General features: G+C 53.0%; 3 protein-coding genes across 3 annotated transcripts; 1 reads left to right on the plus strand and 2 right to left on the minus strand.

The window, feature by feature from the left end:
* Positions 1 to 576: 576 nt before the first annotated feature.
* On the plus strand, positions 577 to 5,827 carry LOC114860251 (protein Tob2). The gene is given in 7 exon segments (XM_029158714.3): positions 577 to 815; positions 2,652 to 3,298; positions 3,300 to 3,500; positions 3,502 to 3,539; positions 3,541 to 3,605; positions 3,608 to 3,784; positions 3,787 to 5,827. Coding segments are annotated over 6 exon segments (1,203 nt in total). The 5' UTR covers positions 577 to 815; positions 2,652 to 2,866; the 3' UTR covers positions 4,077 to 5,827.
* A 2,577-nt stretch (positions 5,828 to 8,404) lies between these two features.
* tefb (TEF transcription factor, PAR bZIP family member b) lies at positions 8,405 to 15,932 on the minus strand. The gene is given in 6 exon segments (XM_029158713.3): positions 8,405 to 10,890; positions 10,971 to 11,173; positions 11,586 to 11,664; positions 11,666 to 12,168; positions 12,689 to 12,893; positions 15,342 to 15,932. Coding segments are annotated over 6 exon segments (1,212 nt in total). The 5' UTR covers positions 15,348 to 15,932; the 3' UTR covers positions 8,405 to 10,674.
* A 491-nt stretch (positions 15,933 to 16,423) lies between these two features.
* On the minus strand, positions 16,424 to 23,356 carry LOC114860142 (zinc finger CCCH domain-containing protein 7B-like). The gene is given in 27 exon segments (XM_055511004.1): positions 16,424 to 16,589; positions 16,687 to 16,742; positions 16,744 to 16,839; positions 16,842 to 16,877; positions 17,942 to 18,078; positions 18,159 to 18,239; positions 18,242 to 18,266; positions 18,349 to 18,451; positions 18,516 to 18,679; positions 18,756 to 18,835; positions 18,908 to 19,089; positions 19,537 to 19,637; positions 19,728 to 19,927; positions 20,064 to 20,219; positions 20,308 to 20,401; positions 20,482 to 20,543; positions 20,638 to 21,556; positions 21,630 to 21,679; positions 21,767 to 21,821; positions 21,925 to 22,044; positions 22,046 to 22,084; positions 22,168 to 22,202; positions 22,205 to 22,319; positions 22,321 to 22,365; positions 22,814 to 22,850; positions 22,958 to 23,025; positions 23,219 to 23,356. Coding segments are annotated over 26 exon segments (3,213 nt in total). The 5' UTR covers positions 23,017 to 23,025; positions 23,219 to 23,356.
* Positions 23,357 to 23,911: the final 555 nt, after the last annotated feature.

Consider the following 23,911-nt stretch of genomic DNA (forward strand, 5'->3'; position numbering starts at 1 on the left):
AATAGTGTGAATGCACAAAACCGCAATAATCATGGTTGAGCATACAACGTACAAAAAAAATATTTATTGACAAGAACACCATTTCCCACAAGTCCCTTGGTAAAGTCAACTCGCTTTAGTCGCTGAATGGACACTGCAATCCAATAAAGTGTGGGTCCGCCCCCATCTCCGCCAATGGGGGCTCTGTTGCTATCACCACTTATATTTTTAGCAAATTGTTCAGGAACCACAAATATCCGTCCGCTGAATAAACTAGACCCCGATGGATAGAATTTCCTTTTACATGGGAAATAAACGACTTAATTTTACGTCTACTGTTTTTTCCACAATTTTAAGGAACGCTATGGCCTGTGTTTTTAATCTGAGATGACATTTACATATTTTCAGTGAGCTCGGTCTTAAAGACAGCTAATAAAAATGACCACATAAAACAATGATTTGTGGACAGAAGAACATAATTATTAGCGAAGGGTAAAAACCAGTACTAATTTAAAGAAAAACATGTTAATAAAGCAGCAGCTGTTACAAGGTGAAGAAAGTAGTCCCTGTCGTCACGGGGGTGTGGGCGAGTCACAGTGTATAAATACGCCGGGTTGTCAAACAGTAAAGTTTCTGTGGATCCTCCGTGCAAACTGTCAGTGGAAGGCAAACTGCAAACGTTGTCACCGGCCGAGAATCGGGGCAGCTGCAAAAAGACAACAATAACCTTATTATCTGCTCGACATCTCAACGGGCCGCTCGACACACCCGCCTAGAAATCGGGGAATTATAACAGGACGCCGCGGTGGACGTGAACCGGGCTTCGGTGATGAGAGGTGAGTAATTAGCTGCTAGCTGGTGCGTTTTATTCTCATGTCGTTCCGGGGCACAGCTGCGGCTCGGAGTCTGGTTTCGTTGCAGAAGCGGTTATTCATCAAAATCCGCTGACTACAATCAATGACTGTCCTCGGTTCAGCCTTTAAATGAGGAGCCAGCTTTTGTTTTCTGCCTCCGTCCGACGTTTCTTACCCGAAGTGACCCCTCGGTGCGTTTGATGTGTATTTTATTTGTGGTGCAGGCGCTAATTGGCTTCATAAACAAATTCCCTGGCAGCTGATGAAGGGAGGCTCCTGAGCCGTGGGCCGAACCGAGTCCGTGTGACTGACATATGGCAGTAATCCGCAGGTAGAGCCGCCGCTGCTGTCGGGGCTTGGCGTCACATGCGTCTCTCTCTCCTCGCATGTATTCGTTGGCAGTTCGATGTGCGGCGACTTCTCGGTTGAATCGGTCACAGATGACGAAGAATTCAAAGTTTATACAGGGAGAAAACTGAGGTTCATCAACAGAACAGGATTCAAACAACTTTATTAATCACAGGAGAAACCACAACAAAACAAGCATGATCACAGAATCCCCAAATTAAAGTAAAGGAACCTGACGTTGGCAAAAAAGCGATGAAATTACAAGTATAATGGTTGAAAGTTGTCTGTGGTGATGCCGTAAGTTCCTGCTCCTGGTTCCACGCTCTGTTCTCTCAGATCACGGCCTGTGGCACAAATGATCCTGTGGAGAATGACGTCGGTTCTGAATGTGCTCCTGTAGTGGGTGGAAGGGACTCCTGGGTTGACAGGAGGATGTGGAGTCAGACGTGGGCGGTCACAGGAGGATCAACAACTCAAAGTTGGTGCTGAAGCTCCATTATTTTGACGTTTCCCTGTATGTTCGTTACAGTCGAGATTTTCGTTTTAATTGAAAGTTCCAGCTGATTTCTTTCTTTCAAAGCAACAGAGCTCCACATATTTGGAAGCGAATCATTCCTCTGCCGTGCACTGACATTGGTTCTTGTGTAATATTTGCCTTTTTCATGAGGAATAAAGTGTCAGTGGGTGGTTTGTCTGTGCATCCAGGGTTTTAAATGGGTCCTCTTCAAGATGTTGAACAACTCCCCTTCAGCAGCTCAGGTGGTGGAGAGGAAGCTGCCCCACAGACCATGCACAGCGTGGCCCTATTTATAGCCGTCTCAACCGGCCCCATGTTGTCCTTCAATGTCACCTTTTTCGTGCACAAGGAAAATGAGGATGTCGTCTGAGCCGCGGCTCCACAGCCTGCGTCCAGTCGGTGCCGCTCCACGCGTAACGACGTTGTCTTTAATCGAGGCGTCGGTCTAATCTTAGCGGCTCAATCCCCATCTGGCGTGGAAGTCAATGCGAGTGAATTGTTTGTGTGCGTGAGGGGGAGGGGAGCACGCACTGCATCGTGGGACATGATGTTCTGCTGAGTCTATTAACTTTCTGCCATCTTGTACACGGACGTTTTCATATATTCTGCATGTCATGTTTCAGAGTGATGAACTTGAATGGTTGGCAGCTTTAAGCAGGAGGCAGTTATGGTTTCAGATTATGAAGGATTCATGAAGCACGTCATCTGTTCATAAAACCGAAGAAAAGGTTAACATGTATAATAATCGAACCAGGGCAAGATTTATTTGAATCGGGATTCTTACTTTGCTGCAGATCATTGTCTTATGGCCCAAGCTTTAGATCTGGTTTATAGAATTCACCCAAACATTTAAGAACTGGTTATTGTAAATGGTGGATTTTAAGTGTCTTGTAATGTAAAAATGTGGCATGTTTTAAAGTGACTGATTCCATTTGATTCTGTTTTTCTCACAGTTGTGACCGAACGCCCTCATCACATTTTGCTGAGGAAGGAAAAAGAAGCTAACACCCGCTGCCCCTGCCGTCAAGGTGCCTTTAACATGGTGACACTGACAGAATCAAACGCATGTTAATAAGCCAGAGGACAAAACTCCTTTTGCAGTTGCATCACCTTCAGCACGTTCACGCTAAACGCCCGGCTCCCACCACGGCCCTGAGCAGGTGCAGCCATGCATCTAGAAGTGAAGGTTGCTCTCAACTTCATTATGTCCTACCTGTACAACAAGCTCCCCCGGCGCCGGGCCGACCTGTTCGGCGAGGAGCTGGAGAGGATACTGGTGACTCGCTTTGAGGGTCACTGGTACCCTGAAGCCCCTCTCAGAGGTTCGGCCTTCCGCTGCTTACACCTGGGGGCGCCCAGGGACCCAGTCGTGGAGCTGGCTGCCAAGAGGAGCGGACTGGACACGGAGGAGGTGCGCGCGAACGTGCCCGCCGAGCTCAGCGTCTGGATCGACCCCTACGAGGTGTCCTACCAGATCGGGGAGAAGGGGGCCGTGAAGGTGCTCTACCTGGAAGACCCTCCAGGCCTGGGCTGCGACGCCGACCGAGCCGATCACGTGATCCAAGAGGTAACGGTGGAGGCTGAAGTAGAGGAGACGAGGGAACGTGGGCTTCAACCCCGACGCCCAGGTGTTCGTCCCCATCGGCAGCCAGGCCTCCCCCGCTCTCATGCCGTCGCTCTCCAGCTCCCCCACGCCGCTGGCCGCCCAGCCCTGCCCCGGCCTCTTCAGCTACCCCAGCTCCAGCACGCCCACAGACCCCGCCGCCCACTCCTCCAACACCTCCACCCCGTCCCCTCCCAGCGGGGGGGCTGCCCTACCTCCCCACACAGCCGCCGCCCGCCGCTTCCCACGGCCCGCCCCCAGCCCATCACCTTCACCACCGCCAGCTTTGCTGCCACTAAATTTGGCTCACCAAGATGAAGAAGTGCAGCGGCGCAGGATCGGCGGCCGGCTCCGGCGTCGTCGTCCCACACGCCCAGAGGATGCTCTCCCGCTCGCCGACCACCATCTCTGCTCCCGAGCTTCTCAAGCACAAGGCCCTGTCGCTGTCCCTGCACTCCCTCGGCGGTCCCGTTCCCAGCCAGCTCTCCCCAATGCCAAAGAGTTCGTGTTCCCAGGATCCCCGGGCCCTCTCTACTTCGAGGCCGACCCCCAGCCCATGCAGCCTCACGCCAGCCCCTTCCAGCCTCCCCACGCCGTCCCCACCCACCCGGCCTTTGACCCCTTCTCCAGCCCACCTCCGGCCCAGAGCGTGGGCAATCATTGGCAGCACGCTGGAATCTCCTACATGGAGAAGCCGCCGTATGTTGAGGATTTGGGAAGCTACAACCTGCAGTATTCGAGCCAGTCCTTCCAGCCGGTGGTGCTGGCCAACTAAGCCTTCGTTAGCGAAAAAGGGCTGTAGGAGGAGCTGGGTGTGGGCATTGATGCACCACATATTTTCAGTTTTCTATGAATTTGTTCCAATACTAATAAAAGTTAAATTTTAGTTTTCCTACAAAGATTTGACCCACAGCAGTGATTATTAAGGTATTGGTTTTGTACCTTGGTGACCTCCAACCATCACCCTTTGTCCTTTGCTGTTTGTGTTGGCTTTGAGGTCACGTGGGGGTGAGACATTGTCCGTCTTGATTATTTGCATTGAATGGTGCGGCGACAGACCCTTGGTTCCCCTCGTAGTCTAATGGACCCGGCTCTAGCATCGCCTCATTTTGCACTGCACTGTCATGATGTGAAAAAGGAGCCAAGTCCTGCAGGGAGCGATGGCTGTGGAAAGCTCAGCACTTTGCTCTGCAATCTGCTCTGCCCTACTTGAGAAGGGGGGCTCTGCTGTCTGCGTGTCGCTCTGTTTGCTGGGGATCAGCGTGATCCACAGACCCGCTGTTTGTGCACCGGGGCCCTTTATCCTTGAGAATCACTCATGCAAAGGCAGAATCTGAATGTTGTCAGTGGGTGTGCAGCGGAGGCAGTTTATCAGCTGGGATGTGAACATGACAACGCTCCCAGTGAAGGGAGAGGAACGGACGGAGCCGCAGTAGGAGAACCTGCATGGAAGGTCAGGGGAACCTTGGTGCCATGAACGGCCAGGGTGTTTCATGCAAGACGATAACGCGCTGATGCCTCCAAGTCACGGCGTTGATGCGCATTCAAAGACGGCGCGTGCACCAGTGCACACGCGTGTCCGCCTGGTTCGCGGCGTGTGAAGGTGAACAGGCGACGGGGGAGGGGACGCAGCGCTCAGCTGCAGGGATTGTGATAAATGTTTAGCATGACTTGGCTATGAAGGAGAGGTTTTCCTCCGCCGCGTCTGGAGACAGAAGGAAAGTGGAGAGCAAAGCGGCTCGAGGTTCTGTTGCCTCTGTAGCTTCCAGGGTTATTGGCTTAGGAGAGTGACACTTTAAAACCCAGAGCACGTTCCTGGTGAGCTTAAATGCTATTGAAGCCAAAGACTTGCAGTATTCTGTCCCTCCGCTTGAAATTCTTCAGTGATCTCTGCTCGTTCTGCCTGCTACAAAGGGGAAACGCGCGCGTCGAGGGGTTCCGTCCTCCCAGTTTTAGCTTGTTGGAGGCGTTTGCAGCCGGGTCGTGTGACGTGAGCTGCCCTGCACTTATGACCCGTCACCCACAGACATGGGCACGCAACCGCTAGTTTATGGCACGTCATGCAGCTTTAATGAGGTGGATCCTGAAGGCACCACAGCGACGCCGCTGCTTCTGTCCGTTCCTTTTGAATGTTCTCTACGTCCCTTCAGCGTTTCCATGACGGCCGCTCGCGCTAGTGCCGTCGTGTCGCGCATGCAGATTTTAGTTTCTCGATTTCTTGTTTTCTTCTAAGGGGACCGGTGGGAGGCAGACTCTGTAAATGTTACCAAGTTGAGGGGAAAAAAAAGATGCATTTCTATTTTGTTATTGTAATTTATTTCAATATTTCTATATTTTTGTTTTGGCAAAGTATCACTTACATTTGTACGAGTAAGCAGTCCAGGAATATGTATATAAAATGTTCTTACGTTCATATTCTTTGTTTAGTTCTTACATGCCGAGGTTTATTTTTCAGAAAATAACATGAATATATGCAAACTGAGTCAATAAAATAAAGATGTACAGAATAAAGTATTGAATGTGTATTGTACCATTGTACAAGCATTTGTCCAATAAGACGGGTAAATGTATTCGTTCTAGCGGTTTGGAGTTGATGTGATGTTTACACTGGGTTTGTGTAGTAAGAGACGGCCGCGTCCCTCTGTGCTCAGTCCCTCGTCCATTTCAAACCAAAAACCCAACCTTCCTCTGCCGCGCTGCAGATACAGCGTAGTCCACAGGACCTGAGCCCAGCGCGTTCAGATTTAGTTGCTCATCTCCCATCAGCCTGATACTAGAGCCATATCCCAGTGAACACAGACGCCCCCCATGTCTCCAGTGCAATGTAACGCCATAGTTAAAAATTACCCTGAAGGATTCTAGGGGTCTCTACCTCTGCACCGGGGGTCGCTCCAGTCAGTTCAGCAGGAAGGTGAAGGCCACGAATGTGCTGCTCCGTGACCCTGGTTGAGTTCAACCTGCACAAACCAACGACCTGCTCCTGTTGTGTTTCAGTCCCATGCACGTGAAAACGCAACCGTCCGCTCATTCGGTGCAACCGAAGGCGCGTCCGTGAGTCCTCTGCTGCTGAATTGAGGCCTCAGGAGTTTTGTAGAAGCATTTGTTTTTACCCTTCAGACGCAGGCTGTTGAAGCAGTGCTGTCCTCAATCAGGGCCGAGCGGTTAACAGAAGGAAATGAGGGTTTTGTATTCTGATGTCCTTTGCTTATATCAGTGTGTGTTTTATTTTGCACTTTGGAATATTTCATTGTCCTAAAAGAATTTATTTCTATGTAAGATTTAACATTTAAGAATAAAAGTTCAGATGTATAAATATAGTGCTTTCTTTGCTGCCTGTATTTTTATTTTTCCTACTTTGTATCGGATCTGTACACCCTGTAGATGTATAATGAATCTTTCACTACTGAGATGCAATGACCTGTTTTCTGTGCGGCCCCGTGGGAGCGGGGAGTTACTACTGCAGTTTCTTATTGTATCAGATTTTTTTTAAGTTTGTAATAAAACCAGATTGTCAAAAATAAGCATGGAAAATAAGCTAATTGTGTCGTCCTCATTGTGTCTGATGGAACGGATGGGATGAATGAGACGAGCTGCGACGGAGCGGTTGATGCTGAGCGTGCGCTGGATCAGAGGGGAGACTGAAAGCCCTGAAATGCCAGAGCGGTGTCCTCCCAACGCAGTAAACACATTCAAGTGATGTTTGATCAATAATTCAGAGCACAGATGAAATTCTCAAACGTTGAGGAGCCAGATCGCTCGCCGCCCACCTCAGCTGGACGCGTCCCAGCAGAGGTTGCTTCACGTTTCATCATGCGCCGCTGGCCGTGTGTGTGGCGTTGGTCAGGCTGAGGTTGGAGCATCCTCACGCGTGGCTGGGCTCCTCCTCTAGCTGCATCCCTCTTCTCCATCCTCCTGTTGTCCCCCCCCCGCCTCACCCCTGCTCTCCCCCCATCCGTTCCTCACCCCTTTCCCGGTTCCCAGCAGCTTCCTCCCTTTCCTTGATGTATCCTTCACAGAGACACACTCCCACTGGTCTCTGATGCTGCTGCGGCTGCTGCTGTTGCGCAACGTTACTCCGTGTGTGTCCATGTTGATCATTACGCAACATCTCCTACTGCCGTGGAATACTGATGAGCAGCAGGACAAAACTGCACAGCGCAACAGAGGAAGAATCCCACTCAGGGCGATTGGGGCATGTGCCCATGAGCAACGAGGATGAGGAAGGAGACGTCTCCCTTTGTCCAACAAACTGTGCTGCTTTTGTGGTCTGTGGCTTCTTTGTCTGCAGCATTAACATGCCTCCAGCTGGAGCTGCTGCAGCTGCTGAATGACTGAGGCAAGGTCACATCAGATGTCATCACATCCCACTTTATTTAATATGCACGGTACAGCAGGCAGTGAGGACACCGTGCTGCAGGTGCATGTATCATGTATGTGAAATACACAGGAACAGTGTTTTTCATAAAAAGAGAGAGAGAAGCAAATAAATCAGAACAGAGGGTTTTCAGTGTGGAGGAACCAAAACCTGCAGACGGGAGAACGGGAAGTATGTTTGCATCGCAGCCTGTAGTGGCTCTAATACTGACATCAACATTTAAAGCTCCTCTGTGCTGGACGGCCACTTCCCTCCTGTCACCACACATTCAGGTCTCCACGGACCTCCAAGGACACCTAAGCCTTCAGATCAGGAGATGCACTGGATACTGGGCTTCCTGACCAGCCGAGCTGCGATCAGGCCAGTCCCCCTGGTGTCCCACAGGGCCGCGACCTCGGCCCATTCCTCTTCTGCGCCTTTACCCTCGACTGTTTGCAGATGGGTCTAATGCGGCCGCTGCACTGCTGCTGAGCACTAATCAAATGTAATCTGGACATCCTTACTTGCATCATCTACAGTAAAAAAATCTATATTTAGAATATGTGAATGTTTTTTTTCAGGTTCTAGCATCTGCTTGTTTGAGCTTAATGTTTGTGCTTATGTGTCTAATAAATAACCAGAGGAAGAACTATGCTACAAAGTAAAAATGCATTTAAATCTTTAAATCTCAGTAAAACATGCATCAGTTCCAACAGTTTGCATCAGACACAAAAACCCACGCCGCCACATTCTGTTCTATAAACAACCTTTATTAATTGTCTTTTCAAAGGTTCTTTTGGACAGTAACTCTAGACAGTCTCAATCAGAATATTTTAATTCCTTTATAAAATAATAAGTGTTTGCATTCATCAACTGCAGCACAATGCAGTCGATGCCAAGTCTGAATGTCTACGCAAAACAAAGCACATGGCAAAGAACGACACCATCAGAGAACTGAAACGAACACAACGGTCAAGAAAACACAGAATCACCAGCGGATCCAGATCGATCTGTAGAAAAAGAAAACGATCCACGTTGATCAAGGATGCTGATGGTCGAGGGATAACTGGAGCCATAATGCCAATCATCATCATCATCATCATCATCATCACACGTTCTGCTTTTCTCTTTACGGAACGTACGACAGACCATCAACCGTCCACAATCAAGTCTTAGCGATGGTCTATGGACATAAGTACACTTGGTGTAGAATAGAAAAGAAACGAGAACTTGACTGGGTGTCATGCATTAGGATCCCAGACGACACAGGATCGGAACTGGAAGCACAAACGACTTCAGGGCTTTTCTACCAAATACATCATAGCAGTTTTACATACAACAACATCACTGAAATAAAACAAGCATTACATAACAGAGTATTATTGCCACATTTATTTTAACCATGAGCAAAAGCTGACTGCTCACAACATAAGCATCAGCCTCCGATGCTTCAGATACACAGTCCCATAACAGTCTGCAAAGTTGTTACTAATTTAGTCTCAGACTCGACCACTTTGGCAAAAACGATGCAACGCATCGACTGAGATTCAACGTTTGCCAAATGGAAGTGAGCTGATTTTCATGTGCTTCAAACAGCAGCGGCCTGAAGCCGTGCAGAACCCTCGGAGCCCTCGAGAGCGAGGACGAGGTAAATGAGAAGGTGCCCTGTCGTCTGTCTGCTGCGGTTACATGTAGAAAAGAATCCCACCCAACGATAGAAACCTTTTTGTTTTAAAAGCACAGTTTTCCCATTGAATTCCCTGCTTAGTCACTGGTTTCATTTCATTATTAGATTTATCTGACATATCGTTGTACATCACAATCAACAGATGCGTTATTACCTTCAGAATAAATACAGCACTCATTGAATATTTGGCAAAAACAGGAAACAGTATTGATTAATAAAGACACAGTCCTTATATTAGGAAATAAAGACCATGAGACAGTTGTTTATTTACACGGTTTCGGAGCAGTCACCTTCGGGCCCGGCTAAAAGAAACGCAAGATTAAAACCCTCCACCCGGCCAGCGCTGCTCTGCCCAAGGGCACGCGGCGGCTCTAGCGCCCTCTACTTGCAGTGTGCAGTAAAATAAACATCCCTACGTGTGCACGGACGCCCGCGGGGAGGGCCCTCCTCGGCATCCAGCGTTTGCCTTCCACTGTCAGCTACACACTAATCCTGCGTCTGTAGTAAAAGCCGCGAGGCTCTGGGAGCTGGTCCCGTGAAACTGTGGCTCATGCATTTGTTTTTCCTCATTAGCTACTGTGGCGGTAGACCTGCCACCAAGTCCTTTTTTTGTCCCCACCCCCCAAGAAAAAGTGCAAAAATGGATTACACACCAACACACACGTCTATATGGTGCAGAGGTGACTACACGTACAAATATGTTTGAAACAGCGCTGTTCTGTGCAGTGGATTATAGGGAAGAGCTGCAACGGGGCGGCGGCTGTGGGACCGGCCTCCGCGTGGCCCGGTTCCGCTCAGCTCAGGGTGTGATCGCCCCGTCCTCGTCCGCTCTGCCGCCACTTCAAGCAACGGCTCCTTCCGCTGAGGAGGAACCAGCAAGAACGCAACTGCTACACACAAGTGAGGCACGCGCCGTTTAAACGCGCCACTGCTGCCGGTTCTCATGCTTTGGTCCACTAAGAAGAAGTGCTGTGCAGCGATAAAAACTGATTTGTGTCAATTTAAAAGCCTGTGACTCTTCCCTCTCTGCCTCCGCCTGACTTTCTGGACACAGACCATGTTTTCCATGTGACTGGGAGTTCATCCAGTCACCCTGAGCCAGGCACCCTCCACAGGCCTTCCTGACCACAGCTTCCCATCATGCCTTGCTGCCTGTCAGTGTGTGTCCAAAGTTCCAGCGCCGCGTTGGAAAGCTGGAGCGAGACGCAGTGACTGAAGGTCGGCAAAGACAAGGGTGCAAATTTAGATCCCGTGGTGTTTGTGTCTGTGTTGAATTCTGCGGGGAAGGATGTTCTGCGTCGGTCTCGCGGATGCTTCTCAGCCCGGGCGCCTTTACAGGGGGCCGTACTTGGCTTGGTACCGGGCCAGGGTGTTCTTGCAGCGGCCGCAGTCCTTGCGCAGCTCGGCCACCTGCGACCTCAGCGCCGCGTTCTCGCGCTCCAGGAAGGAGGCGCGCACCGTGATCTGGTTCTCCTTCAGCCGCCGCGCGTCGCGGGAACGCTTGGCTGCCATGTTGTTCTTCTTCCTGCGGGACCAGTACTTCTCATCCTGTGGAAATCACAGTGGAGGTGAGTTCGGCCCGAGCGCCCGGTCGGTCACAGGACCCACAGTGAGACGCCGATACCCACCTTCTGCTCGTCGGGGACGAACACCTTCTTGGCCTTCTTGATCATGGGCTGCGGCTTCAGCTCGTCCTCAGAGAACTTGTGCTTGCGCGGGTTGAACAGCTCTCCACCCGGAACGCTGGACAGCACCAGGTCTGTGGGGTCCGGCTGGAAGTTGATGTCCACCTCGATGGCCTCGGGGTCAATAGGGGACGGCGTGTTGCGTTCTGCAGCATTACAGTGGACAGTGAAAAGGGAGCAGAGGTCCACGAGCAAACAACACGAGCAGCAGGTGTGAACATGTCTGATGTCGATGCCCGCGTTCATTAGAATGCAGCCGCTGCAGCGGACGGACAATAAAATGCAAAGTCAGCTTTCACCTAATCTACTATTACGTCATTCACTGTCTAGATGTCCCTCTGGTTTGTCCACTGCACTCCATCAAGCTGTTAGTTGGTAGGTTGTGCATGTGATGCAGACAACTGGTCAACAGGTGGATTCTACTAACAAATCTCAGGATATTTCCATTCTGTAGTTTCTAGCTACATATAGAACCTGTTTATGTCTGAGGCTCAATGGAGTGATTTCAATAAACTGCTAATTAGAACCCAGAACCCAAACAGACTCTACTCTACTCACCTCCTTTCTCCTTCTTCACTTCCACCGGTGCTGCTGCTGCAGGTTCAGTCACAGACTCCTCCTCCTCTTCTTCTCTTCCTCCTCCTCCTCTTCCTCTTCTTCCTCCTCATCTCCTCCTCGTCCTCCAGCTTGGCTGGTTGTAACGTAGTGACCGTCATGGCTTCCTCTGGTTCTCGGTGACGGCGGTGACGGCGGAGGCTGAAGGGGGCGGCGCTGCTGCAGCGGCGGCGAGTCGGAGCCGGAGCAGCAACAGTTGTAGTGGTAGCGGTGGTAAGAACCTTGGGAGATGGATTGCCTTTGTATTCCCCGGAGCTCAGGGTCTTCTGCAGCTCCTCCTCTTCCAGGCTCACTGGGATGCCGTTCTCCAGGAGGAACTCATCCAGGTCCATGTACTCCAGGTGGAAGGTCTCCCCGTCATAGGGAATGGTCTTGTCCCATATGGCTGGGGTCAAGGAGGCGGACACCCCTCCAGCACCGCCACCACCGCCTCCTCCTCGTGAACCTGCACCGGCACTGGCAGCTCCCGCCCCACCGCCGCCTCCCTCCATGTCCTCGGAGGAGCACAGCTTCTCCTTCTCCATTTCTGCATAAACAGACGTGAATCAGAGGGCAGTGTGGTATGAGTAAAGACACGCAAGTCCAAATAACAGAACAGGGAAATTAAATGCATGGATGGAACAAAACACAGGTTCAGAGGAAGTCAGGAAATGCTTAAGCTGGAGCTGATCCGCACATTCACCCCAGAACGACAACAACACACAACCGGGGCAGAACGCAGCACCGGACCGACACCTCAGATGAAGAGCCAAGCGGCATCTCGTGATCCAGGCTCTTTGCGGTCTGGTTCCGCTGATCTGAGAGCAGCAAACGGGACCTAGAACTTTTTGTTCTTTTGTGCTTCCTTTGCAGCCTCGGATCAAACGGGCTCTGAGCAACATATGGGACGCGTCTCCCAGCGTCGGCGGTGTCATTACCTAAACATAATTAACCGGGATGGATAACGTGCGTAATTTACGCACGCCCTAATGATTTTATCGCTGTCAACGAGCGTATTTTAGGAGGAAGATACGATCTGGGCGTTTTGTTTTCGGCTCAGCTCTTACCATCGTCGCCTTCCTCCAGGATGTTCGGAGGCGGGATGTCCATAATCTTCTTAATAACAAAGGGAAACGACTTCTGCGGGGCCGCTGTAATGACGGAATCGCTTGGCTTGAAGCGCCACAGCCACCGCGGCTTCACCGGGCATTGTTTCCCTGACAAGCTCTCAAGCAAAACCGGGGGTAAGGTCCAGATGGTTCCGAGCGTCACCTGCTCCCGACCGAGACACAGCAAAATCAGCCGTTACGCAGTAGAAATCGCCACGTTCAGGGGGCGTCCGTCCCGTCACTTCTCACTCTTCGACACGGAAAAGCAGCTCTACACAAGACACTTGTTCTCCGTGGACACCGAGAGCTCCCATTGGATATGGGCGGACTCAAGCCCCGCCCATTCACACAATAGTAGGGTGTGATTGGTATGCCTACGTTATCTACAGGAATATGCTTTACTCTGAAAACAGACCTTGTCCTGTGTAGTTGTGCTCGTCGGCTTTAATCTTTCCACATCTCTGAAGCTGCAGGTCCACGTGCGCACAACCTGAACCAACCGAAGCGTTAACTCGTGTAAATAAATGCTAAAGTGTGTCCAATGTAATCGTGACTAAAGGTCGAACTGCAGCGATGCACTCTCACATTCGCCGAAGACTCAACTCGTGGCCAAACACGTGCCTCCCTCCCGCGCCCGCCTCACGTGAAAGCACAATCTGCCGGAGGGCGGGGCTTCGAATACTCCGCACGTGCGGGACAAGGGCGACTTTTCAGCAGGCACCGCGCGCACCGGGAGCCAAATAACCGTGCACGTTCTCCCTCCTCAACAACAATAATGAAACAAAAACTTACATGAAAACGAAAAAAACGATTTAAAAAGAAACGATTTTAAAAAGCGGCTCGACGCCTTAAACACAGGTCAAGTATTCACAGCTGTGTCTTCAAGTAACCATTTTTAACGTCTAATATTTCACACCAGTCGACATTGAACAAAAAAAATTTTAAATGTTATTTTTGCACGTTTATTACAAAAAAGGCTCACGTTCCCGTGCACGCGCTGCCGTAGTGCACGCTGAAGATGCGAGCGCACGAGGGTCTCACACCCTCCTCAGCAGGATGCTTGGGTTCTGGAACACGATGTTCAAAACCGCACACAACAACCGCGCGTTCGCCACTAAGACGAGTGTTTTCTTCCCGAGGTCATCGCAGAAACCACGCGGGAGAGTTTGGACTCCGCCTTCACCGCCTTTTATCTAATCCGTGGCGGCACGAAGAGCACCTTGTGCTACACGTTATATTATAATGACATGCAAACGAACGTTACATTGGATTTAAGCACCTTTCATCTCTTTACCACATGTTTAGGACCCGTACGATTTTACTGCAGGTCTGAATCACCGCCACTGAAGGTGGCAACAGATTCCATAGTTTGACAGTAGATACCACGCACTTTAAACCCAATGCCCCAGTAACATCTTTAATATAATAAATATACAATGTATGAAACAAATCTATGTACTTCAGCAGCAGGAACACATGTAATAACCCAAGACCAACGTCTGCACTGAATAGTAGAACAGTGGTTTAATTTAATATTAAGTATTGATTTTGTGTTTTAAACTTAATAGGATGAATCTGTCAAAGTGTGCAACAAATGCACACAGTCAAGTCAACTTCATGCAATGTGAATAGACAGAAACAAAAGTGGCTTTGAGCAAAGCAAGAAACATACAAATACCCAAGGCCCAGTGCAGTAAAACGTGTGATGGAGCCCAGACAGGACGAGGCCTCCGGGTTGAACTTTGTGAACAGAGTAAGTCATTTACAGGCTGCATCAGGCTTCAACAACACATGCTCTTGTCTCCAGTGCACATTAATGGTGTCCTAATAATATATTATAAATATTATTCACTCAGCTGATACTGTGCGACTCCTTTCATCACATGATGCTATTCATTGAACTTTACTTTTAATGCTGCTTGAAAACAAGCTAAACACAAAGTGAAAGAGACAAAGAAGCATCAGGGTAAATAAAAACAAGATGTTATTATTAGTATTAAACACAGCACAGTGAGGTTTAGGCAGGGTAACGAGCAAGATGTCAACATTAAATTCTTAGTAGACCCAACAAAAAATACTGTGAAACTATGTATATCATACTTGCAGATCAAAAGATTTATTTGGAATAAATTATAGTCTCTGTTCACAAAAAACAAGTGAAACTAACAAAGGACTGCGTGTCTCTGAGTCACGTCAACTTCAACTTCTAAAAAAACTAAATGCTAAAATAAAACGATGCTAGAAAGTTACACCGAAGGTGATGGCGCACATAGAAACTCGTTTTGAAACCCTGAGTGAGAGGACTGTTTCAGTGCGGTTGCATCAGGTGCTGGTGTTGACAAAGCGCTTCAGTTCTGCTGTTTAACGCGGATCTCAGTCAGCTGCCGTTGTTTTTCAGGGCGTAGCCAGCCACAAAATACGCAACTGGAAGGAACTACACGCAGAGACGCGCACGGCACAGTTTCGCTATGAATCAGCGTCCTCACCTGTTCCACCGGAGCCGCACGTTTAGCTACCGGTGGTACGATGTAAAGCCCCGCAACATTCACCTCCATTCAGAGACACAGCAGTGCGCTTCTGCTTGTAAAACGGCAGTTTAACAGAATCTTACCGCCATCGTCGAAGGCAGGAAAGGAGGAGCGGGTAATCAGACCAAAGACTTGAGCAGATCAGGAACTCGCTCCTGTCGCCAAAGCAGATCTGGTCGGTCGCCCGACATGATGAACGCTTAGAAAATGTCTAAAAGACGAAAGCAACGGAGAGAAAGGCTTCGTGTGACCGCGGCCGCTCTCAGCTCGGACTTCTTTCACTTCCAACCAACTTTGCAGCAGGTCACGTCACGAGGACTCCCGCATGTCCACAAACAAACTCTATTAAAATGAGCCGCAGTAGCCACGCCCACAATGCCACGCTACAAGCGCAGGAGCACGAGCCGTCGGTCACAGCGCGCAGCCAATGGGGAGCCGAGGTGGCGGGCCCCGTCCAAAGATAACGACGACAACACCTTGTGAAGCGGCGCACATTCTGTCCATGCGCTGCGGCACGTGCGAGCCAGAGTCGGCTCGAGGCCAGACGCAGACGAGAGTCCCGCGCCATCTAGTGACGTGCTAGAGTAGTGCACGTGAAAACAGCAGGACGTGCTACGCGCAAGTAATAAGTACCGCAGTAACGGCTTCGTTCATCTGTTTGTTAGGGTTAGAAAAATGAACTGAAATAAAATTAGGAATGGAAAAAATGACTTTTTTTACCAAAGTAGAAATCCAAAGTCGGTACTGGACAACTCTTATTTTTTATTGGTGTCAAACGTGAGATCCTGATGCGTACAGAGCTTGGGACATATTCTGATCAGCTGACTGAAGGCTCTCATCCTATAAATACCTAATGTTTATACTGAACATAAAACGGAAAGACAAAACGTAGCAATGTTTAAATTTGTGGATAAACTCAGGTCTGATGAACATTCAAACTGTGACTGTGCTGTTTGTTTTAACAGCTCGGTTTTATCTTATTACACATAATCGATACAACTGTCTCCTTTGACAAAATAGAATTATAACAATAAATTTTAGGTGCGCATCCTCTACACCTCACATAATATTTAGACAAAATTATGCACTTTGGCTGTAAAATAAAATCACTTAATACAACGATGTGCTAGTTTGACAGGTCTGAAAACGAAAAAAAAAACTATTGTCAGTCCTGAAGTAGAAAGCTGTACTTCCCGAAGTCCGACTCGTCGGGCATGATGAGCAGGTCCTCTCTCGCTCTGGACAGCTTCTGCCTCAGGAAATCCCGTCTCTCCGTCCACTCCTGCAGCTCCTCCGGGCTGTGGGCGTAGTCGCAGCTCACGCCGTCCCGGGCAGCCGCGGTGCAGCCTGCCAACAGTTCACAGCTCACATACACGGAACCGGACCCAGAGTGACCCGGACAGAGCCGCCGGGTCGGCAGATCCGATTCAGACATTCTCGTACCTGGGACAGAGCTGGAAGCAGGTGCCCGGGGGAAAGCGGTTAGCTCCACAGCAGAGCCTTGTCCTCCCCCTCACAGCTGAACACCCGGTCCTTGTGCTTCTCAGAGGAGATGTGGTGCTGCCAACTGGCGCTCGCTGTTTACTGTGCTTCCCACACAGGCGGCAGTAGAAGTCGCTCTGGAACCACAGGAGTAACCCGTCAGCACGCAACGCACGCACGCACGCACGCACAGCACGCACGCACGCACGCACGCACGCACGCACGCACGCACGCACGCACGCACGCACGCACGCACGCACGCACGCACGCACGCAGGCACGCACGCAGGCACGCAGGCACGCACGCAGGCACGCACGCACGCAGGCACGCAGGCACGCACGCAGGCAGGCAGGCAGGCACGCAGGCACGCACGCAGGCAGGCACGCACGCAGGCACGCACGCACGCACGCAGGCACGCACGCAGGCACGCACGCAGGCACGCACGCACGCAGGCACGCACGCACGCAGGCACGCACGCAGGCACGCACGCAGGCACGCAGGCACGCAGGCACGCAGGCACGCACGCAGGCACGCACGCAGGCACGCACGCAGACACGCACGCAGGCAGACACGCACGCAGGCACGCACGCACGCAGGCAGACACGCACGCAGGCACGCACGCACGCAGGCACGCAGGCACGCACGCACGCACGCACGCACGCAGGCAGACACGCACGCAGGCACGCACGCACGCAGGCACGCACGCAGGCACGCAGGCAGACACGCACGCAGGCACGCACGCACGCAGGCACGCAGGCAGACACGCACGCAGGCACGCACGCACGCAGGCACGCAGGCACGCAGGCACGCAGGCACGCACGCAGGCACGCACGCAGGCACGCAGGCAGACACGCACGCAGGCAGACACGCACGCAGGCACGCAGACACGCACGCAGGCAGACACGCACGCAGGCACGCAGGCACGCACGCAGGCACGCACGCACGCACGCACGCACGCAGGCACGCAGGCACGCACGCAGGCACGCACGCACGCAGGCACGCAGGCAGGCACGCACGCAGGCACGCACGCACGCAGGCACGCAGGCAGACACGCACGCAGGCACGCACGCACGCAGGCACGCAGGCACGCAGGCAGGCACGCACGCACGCAGGCAGGCACGCAGACACGCACGCACGCACGCACGCACGCACGCACGCACGCACGCACGCACGCACGCACGCACGCACGCGGCCGACCCACCGTCAGGTCAGCGTAGTCCGTTGGCATGGCGATGGGCTTCTCCTCCGGGGCAGCCGGGCTCTGCGCCGCTTCCTCCGGGTGCCGTCTGGGGTTCAGCGACGACAGCCACAGCTCGTACATCTGCTGCATGTCATGTACTACGGGCACAGACACGAGGCGCTTTGGAGGAAGTTACACATCAGTGTGTGACATTTACTGCTCCACCATCAAACCGTACAATTATTATTCTTCATATACGTCCACATCTCCTTCTCCTCTTGGCTGTGAGCGAAGGTGCAGTTCCCAGAGTAGTTACATTCCTCTTCACTAACATTTGAGTGCATATCTGCAGACAAAAGGTGCCAGCATTAAAGAGACGGACGTTCAGGAGGAGGTGATGAGAGGTGGCGCTTGGAGGCGGAGCCTACGTCGTACTGCAGAGGGACCTTGGTTTGAGGCAGCGCTCGAATCTGAACCCATTTACATCGTTCCACGGACTTGACGAGCAGAACGCGTCTGTCTTTGTCCCAGCTGAAGAACACAGGCAGAATGTAACATACACAACATCAGCTGTGCCGTCATGTCGTGCACTCACGCGTGCTCCGCCTTGGCCGTGCAGTGCTTCAGGCTCCTGTCTGGTTCACTAATCAGGCCGTCCCGCCAGCACAGCGCGCACACGAACTTCATGCGCAGGTTCGGACTCTTCCCACATGTCGCTCCTGCTCCTTTGGCTGTGGTCCCAGCAGCTCCTGATGGAAACTGTCAAACAAGCTGGTTCAGACACTGAACACATTGAGGCGAGGGGTGTTGTCGTTGGGCTCAACCTCCTGCTCACTCTGTTTCCCCGTTGTTTGCTCTGCGTCGCTTCCTCATAATACTTTGTGGAGACGCTGACAAGCTCGTCGTGGCTGATGCCTGTAAATGAAGACGCGCGTTACTCCCACCGTTACTTTGCGTTTCCCCGTCACCCCACACGTTCCCACGGACCCGTGTGCTGCTGCAGGCCCCACGTTTGCAGCTCCACGTAGGAGTGGGCCCAGTGGCAGCCGTCCCCTCGGGCGCAGCCGTACCGGACCTCCTGGCAGCACAGGTCCAGTCGGCACCTGGAGCTCAGCGGACGGATCTTCTTGTAGGTCACTTTGTGGGAACTCACCACGAACACTAAGCACCTGGCAGAAGGAGGGAGGAGGGGGAAGGAGGAGGAGGAAGGAGGGAGGAGGAGGTGGGAGGAGGGGGAAGGAGGAGGGAGGAGGAGGAAGGAGGACGGAGGGAGAAAGAGGAAGGAGGAGGAAAGAGGGGGAGGGAGGAGGAGGAGGAGGTGGGAGGAGGTGGAAGGAGGAGAGAGGAGGAGGTGGAAGGAGGAGAGAGGAGGAGGGAGGAGGAGAGAGGAGGAGAGAGGAGGAGGGAGGAGGAGAGAGGAGGAGGTGGAAGGAGGAGAGAGGAGGAGGGAGGAGGAGAGAGGAGGAAGGAGGAGGAGAGAGGAGGAGGGAGGAGGAGGAAGGAGGGGGAAAGAGGAAGGAGGAGGAAGGAGGAGGAGGAGGGGGAGGGAGGAGGGGGAGGGAGGAGGAGGTCAGCGGAGCAGCAAAAGGCTGCCACACGTACAGGTGCACGCTCACTTATTGGCGTGGAAGGCGTGGCGGGCGTCCGGGTTGGAGCAGACGGAGGGCGCGTCCCTGCAGCGCCCGCTGATGATGGTGGGTTTGTTGTCAAAGCAGCTCTAGAAGCAGGAGGACAAAGGAGCAGCTCTCAAACTGGGCTTCTGGCGCTTCCGCCTGTAGACCGTGGAGTAACTGGGGACGCGATCAACCTGACAGAGGAACCTGAAGGCGCCCTTCTGCTCCTGCAGGAGGCGGGCGGCGCCGCTGACTGGGTCGGAGGCGAACAGCAGGTTCCTGTTGAGCGTGCGCCTCCTCTCCTCCGTCCAAACGTCGATCTCCAGCTGGTTGTAGGCGAACGTGCACTTCTCCCCGTATTTACACAGGCCCAGGTCTCCGGACCTCAGCAGCTCTGCAGAGGAGACAGCGGTCCGACACCTCCACGTTAGTCCCACCGAGCCCGACCCGAAGGAGTCTCCACTGACAATAAAGAGCCGGACTAAAACACAGCGTTGAGTTTTACACAAACTGAAGGGAACTGAAGTCACCCTTGCAGAGAACGAAGGGGCCCCTGAAGCCCGTGTTGACCGGCATCGGCCGAACCCTGGTCCACTCCTGGTCCCCCTTTCGTCTACACAACAGAACATTTCTGTTACAGCTGTGGACCAGGTCCGGCTTGTGAACGTACGTATAGATGCCTTGGCCTGAAAAACAAGATATGCACAAAGGAAGTGAAGGCCAGTGAAGGCATCGCCAGCTCCAGTTCTGGGCTCGGACGGGCTGCAGCCGGACCTTGGCGAGGATAACAGGCGGAGCAGGCCTGCAGGAAGTCGTGGGTGGAGCACAGAGGGTTGGAGGCTGGAGCCGGCGCCGCGCTGCTCGTCTCCTTTATTGCCACAGTAAGAGTTGGATTTCAGTCAGTGAAAACAGAACCCACGGCGGTAACAGAACCGAGGCGAGTCTTACCCTGGAGTTACTCTTCAGAGGTCGCTTTGGTGGAGGTTTGACGCCGCGAGAGGCCGTGAAACCTGAGGAGCAATGGGACAATAATGAACTGGGACCAGTAGCATATGCGATCAGCTGGGACGTTTCCAGTAAATGCATCAGTGAGTGAGATCAAACCTGCTCTCCCTGTAGAGACGAGGAAGGAAAAGGAGTCCAGAGCATCCAGAGAGTGGTGCCGGTCCAAAGATGTGGCAGCACCAGGACCAAGCGGGTCAGAACCTGCCTCCAGAGGGTCCAGCTCGTCCAGTAAATCATCGAGAGACTCCAGCTCCGCCTCCGCGTCCGCTCTGGAGTCATTCACGTCACTGGTGGCTTCGTCCAAGGCGTCGTCCAGGTCGTCCAGGTCGTCCAGCGACTCCACGGCCGAGGACGCGGGCCTCGGTTTGGGGGGACCCGCTCCGGCCCCGGCTCCAAACGAGAAGCTGTCCAAGGCGTCCAGCACCGGTGAGGCGCCGAGGCCGTCCAGCGCGTCCAAGGAGGAGCGGCCCAGGCCCGGCAGCGAGTCCAGGGAGTCCATGCGGCCGACGGAGCAGCTGAAGAAGGCCGGCGGGAGCTGAGGCGTCGGAGCGGGCAGCACCGCCGGCGCCACGCGGGCCTGGAACACAGGGAGCGGGTCGGAACCAGGCGGCGCCACGCGGGCCTGGAACACAGGGAGCGGGTCGGAACCGGGCGGCGCCACGCGGCCTGGAGCGCAGGGAGCGGGTCGGAACGGGGCGGCGCCCACGCGGGGCCTGGAGCGCAGGCAGCGGGGTCGGAAACCGGCCGGCGCCCTCCACGGCCTCCGGCCGGCAGGGCAGCAGTCCAGCAGGCGGTCCAGGTCGTCGCCCATCAGCTCGCAGTCGTCCAGCGCGTCCGGCCTGGCGGCGCCCGGCGAGGACTGAGGCATGCTGGGAAACGTGACTGCAGAGAGGGACGGAGTCAGTGGAGACGCGCCGCTCACGTGAGACGATCCCACAGATTCCTGCTGACGTGCATTCACACCTGGTGCAAAGCTGCTCAGAGGATTCAGCCCGTTTTCTGTTCGAACACCGGAAACCTGGAGGTGAGAAGAAACAGGACTGAACCTGAATCACTGCAAAGACTCAGAGCCTTTGGCTCCTTTTAACGAACTTGATGGCGTCAGCGGTTGAGCTTCCGTTTCGGACGCCTCTCTCCTCATCTGAAAAGACCACAGAACGCCCAGAACAGAACGTCAGCTGACGGGTCCCTGACCCGGAGAACGGTTTCCGTCCGAGGTTCTACCGACCTTGGCAGCGACGTAGGGTTTTGCGGTTCTTCAGGCCCAGGTGAACAGACAGCTCCTGCGCCAGCTCGTTCACTGTTTGTCCGTCACAGCACAGCAGCAGAGCGTCAGCTGCTTACCAGTACCCACCTTGGGCCGGTTCTGTCTGCTCAGAACTTTACCAGTCGGGAGATGAGCAGGCAGTCGGTGGTGCAGTTGTAGGCCTCCTTGTGTCTGCCCAGCGCCTGCAGACACAGCGCCTTGCGGTACAGGGCCCGGTGGCTCTCGCGGCACAGCTGCAGCAGCGACGTCGCAGTCCTTCACGCCTTTGTCGTATTCACCCTGTCGTCAACAGCCGACACGTTAAAACGCGCCCGCGCCCGGGTTTGCGCCGCGCGCCGTCGTCTCGGGAGCGCGGGTCTCACAGGCTGTGGTAGGCGAGCGGCCCGGTTCACGTACGGCTCTCCAGCAGAGCCCTGGGAACCTGGATGTCCTACGCTGCCGCGTAGCTCCAGACGTTCAGGCCTTCGCTGAACTCTCGGACGGCCGACTCCCACTCCCCGTCCCTGAACAGGGCCGTTGCCCTCGTGGAGCAGGTTGACCACTAGCTGGTGAGGAAGTTCCTGAGGAAGGGGGGGAGAGGGGGGAGATGAACCCACAGGAACGCGTCTGTCCTGTGCACAACCTTTGTAGTCACACCACGGAACGCGTCAATAACAACAGAGACAGAACGGAGGAAGGAACGTCAGCCGGGGGATGGGAACCGGGCTTCAGGGGAATTTACAGGTGACGCGTGATGGCGGCCGGGAAGAACAACGACCCACACGACCTTTCTGATGGACTGGACCTGATGGAACCTGCAGCACATGTGGGACAACGAAGACCTGGATAACAACAGTGACCACGGGCCCGAACGCTGACATCAGCAGGTCCTCAGCTTTAGACTAAAAACTATCTGCCTGTTTCTGGACTGTGGGAGGGAAACAAGAGACCCGGGAGACGGTGCAGACGTCACACAGGTGTCGGCACCCGGACCCAAACCCAAACAGGTCTGCACGTGTGACACGGTACCTGGTAGCCCTCCGGTTCTGGATACGCCAGCGATGACCTACAACAGTGAACATAGACAAGCAGCGTTCACGTGAGTCACTGCGGGTCGGAGCTGGTTTCACTTTCTGTGAGCGTGAACTGAGACGTTAACAACAACATTCTCACTGTATGAATTTCAGGGCTCTGCTTATCTCGTCCTTGCGCTTCTGTCTGGCAGGATCCATCTTTGTTCACTGAGGGAGACACAAGGAGCAAGTGGATCGTTAGAAGCTCAGCGTGCGTGTGGTGTGTTCACTGTCTGTGGAATGCAGATGTTCGCCCACTTCCTCCACGAATCTGATGCAACGTCAGACGACACTGTCACGCGCCGCAGACGCACTCCGACCCCTTCACGGGTCATGGCCGTAAACTCCACTCACACCCTACCTGGAGAAGTCAGGAACTTCATTGAAGATTATAAGCGACTCATGCTGTGTTCGACGAGAGGCGGAGAACTTCTCAGCAGCTGCCAGCTCGAGCTGACGCCAATACAGGCGAAGAGGAAGGAAATCCGCCGAGGATTCAGGTCTGACGTCCCCCTGTCCCCCGGTTAACTTTCGATTCCCCCGCCGCCCAGGTCGTCCCATGGGCCAAACGCAACAGTCCACACAACCATTAGGGGAGCGCGAGGCGCTGCAGCCCTCAGCACAGCCTGCCAGGCGCCACTTCCTGCAAACAGGTCCCGCCCACATCTGGCCAAAAATATAAATAAATCATTAACTAAATTATAAATAGTACAAAATACACGCACGAATACCTATTCATTTAAAGAAGACGTACAACATTTTTGCATATTTGTATAATTCAAATTTGCTGGTGTAAAATTATTTATGAATATTTTTTACTATTTTATCTTTTTTCTCAGTTCTTTTTTGAAGACTCACTTCTTCCAAACAGCAACAACGTTATAAACAGAGAGAGAACAGAGTGTTAATAACCAATGCTGAGTGGTAATTTTCAGTAAGGTACGTGAACGCATCGTTGTAGTCTGATTTAACTACAAGTCCCGTGTCTTCGTCACGTCGGCCGTCAAGCGGGTGGTAACGTGCTGAGTTTGGTTTTGAACGTCGGGGGCGCGGA

The sequence above is a fragment of the Betta splendens genome, chromosome 8 (genome assembly GCF_900634795.4).
Source record: "Betta splendens chromosome 8, fBetSpl5.4, whole genome shotgun sequence".
NCBI classification, from domain to species: domain Eukaryota; kingdom Metazoa; phylum Chordata; class Actinopteri; order Anabantiformes; family Osphronemidae; genus Betta; species Betta splendens.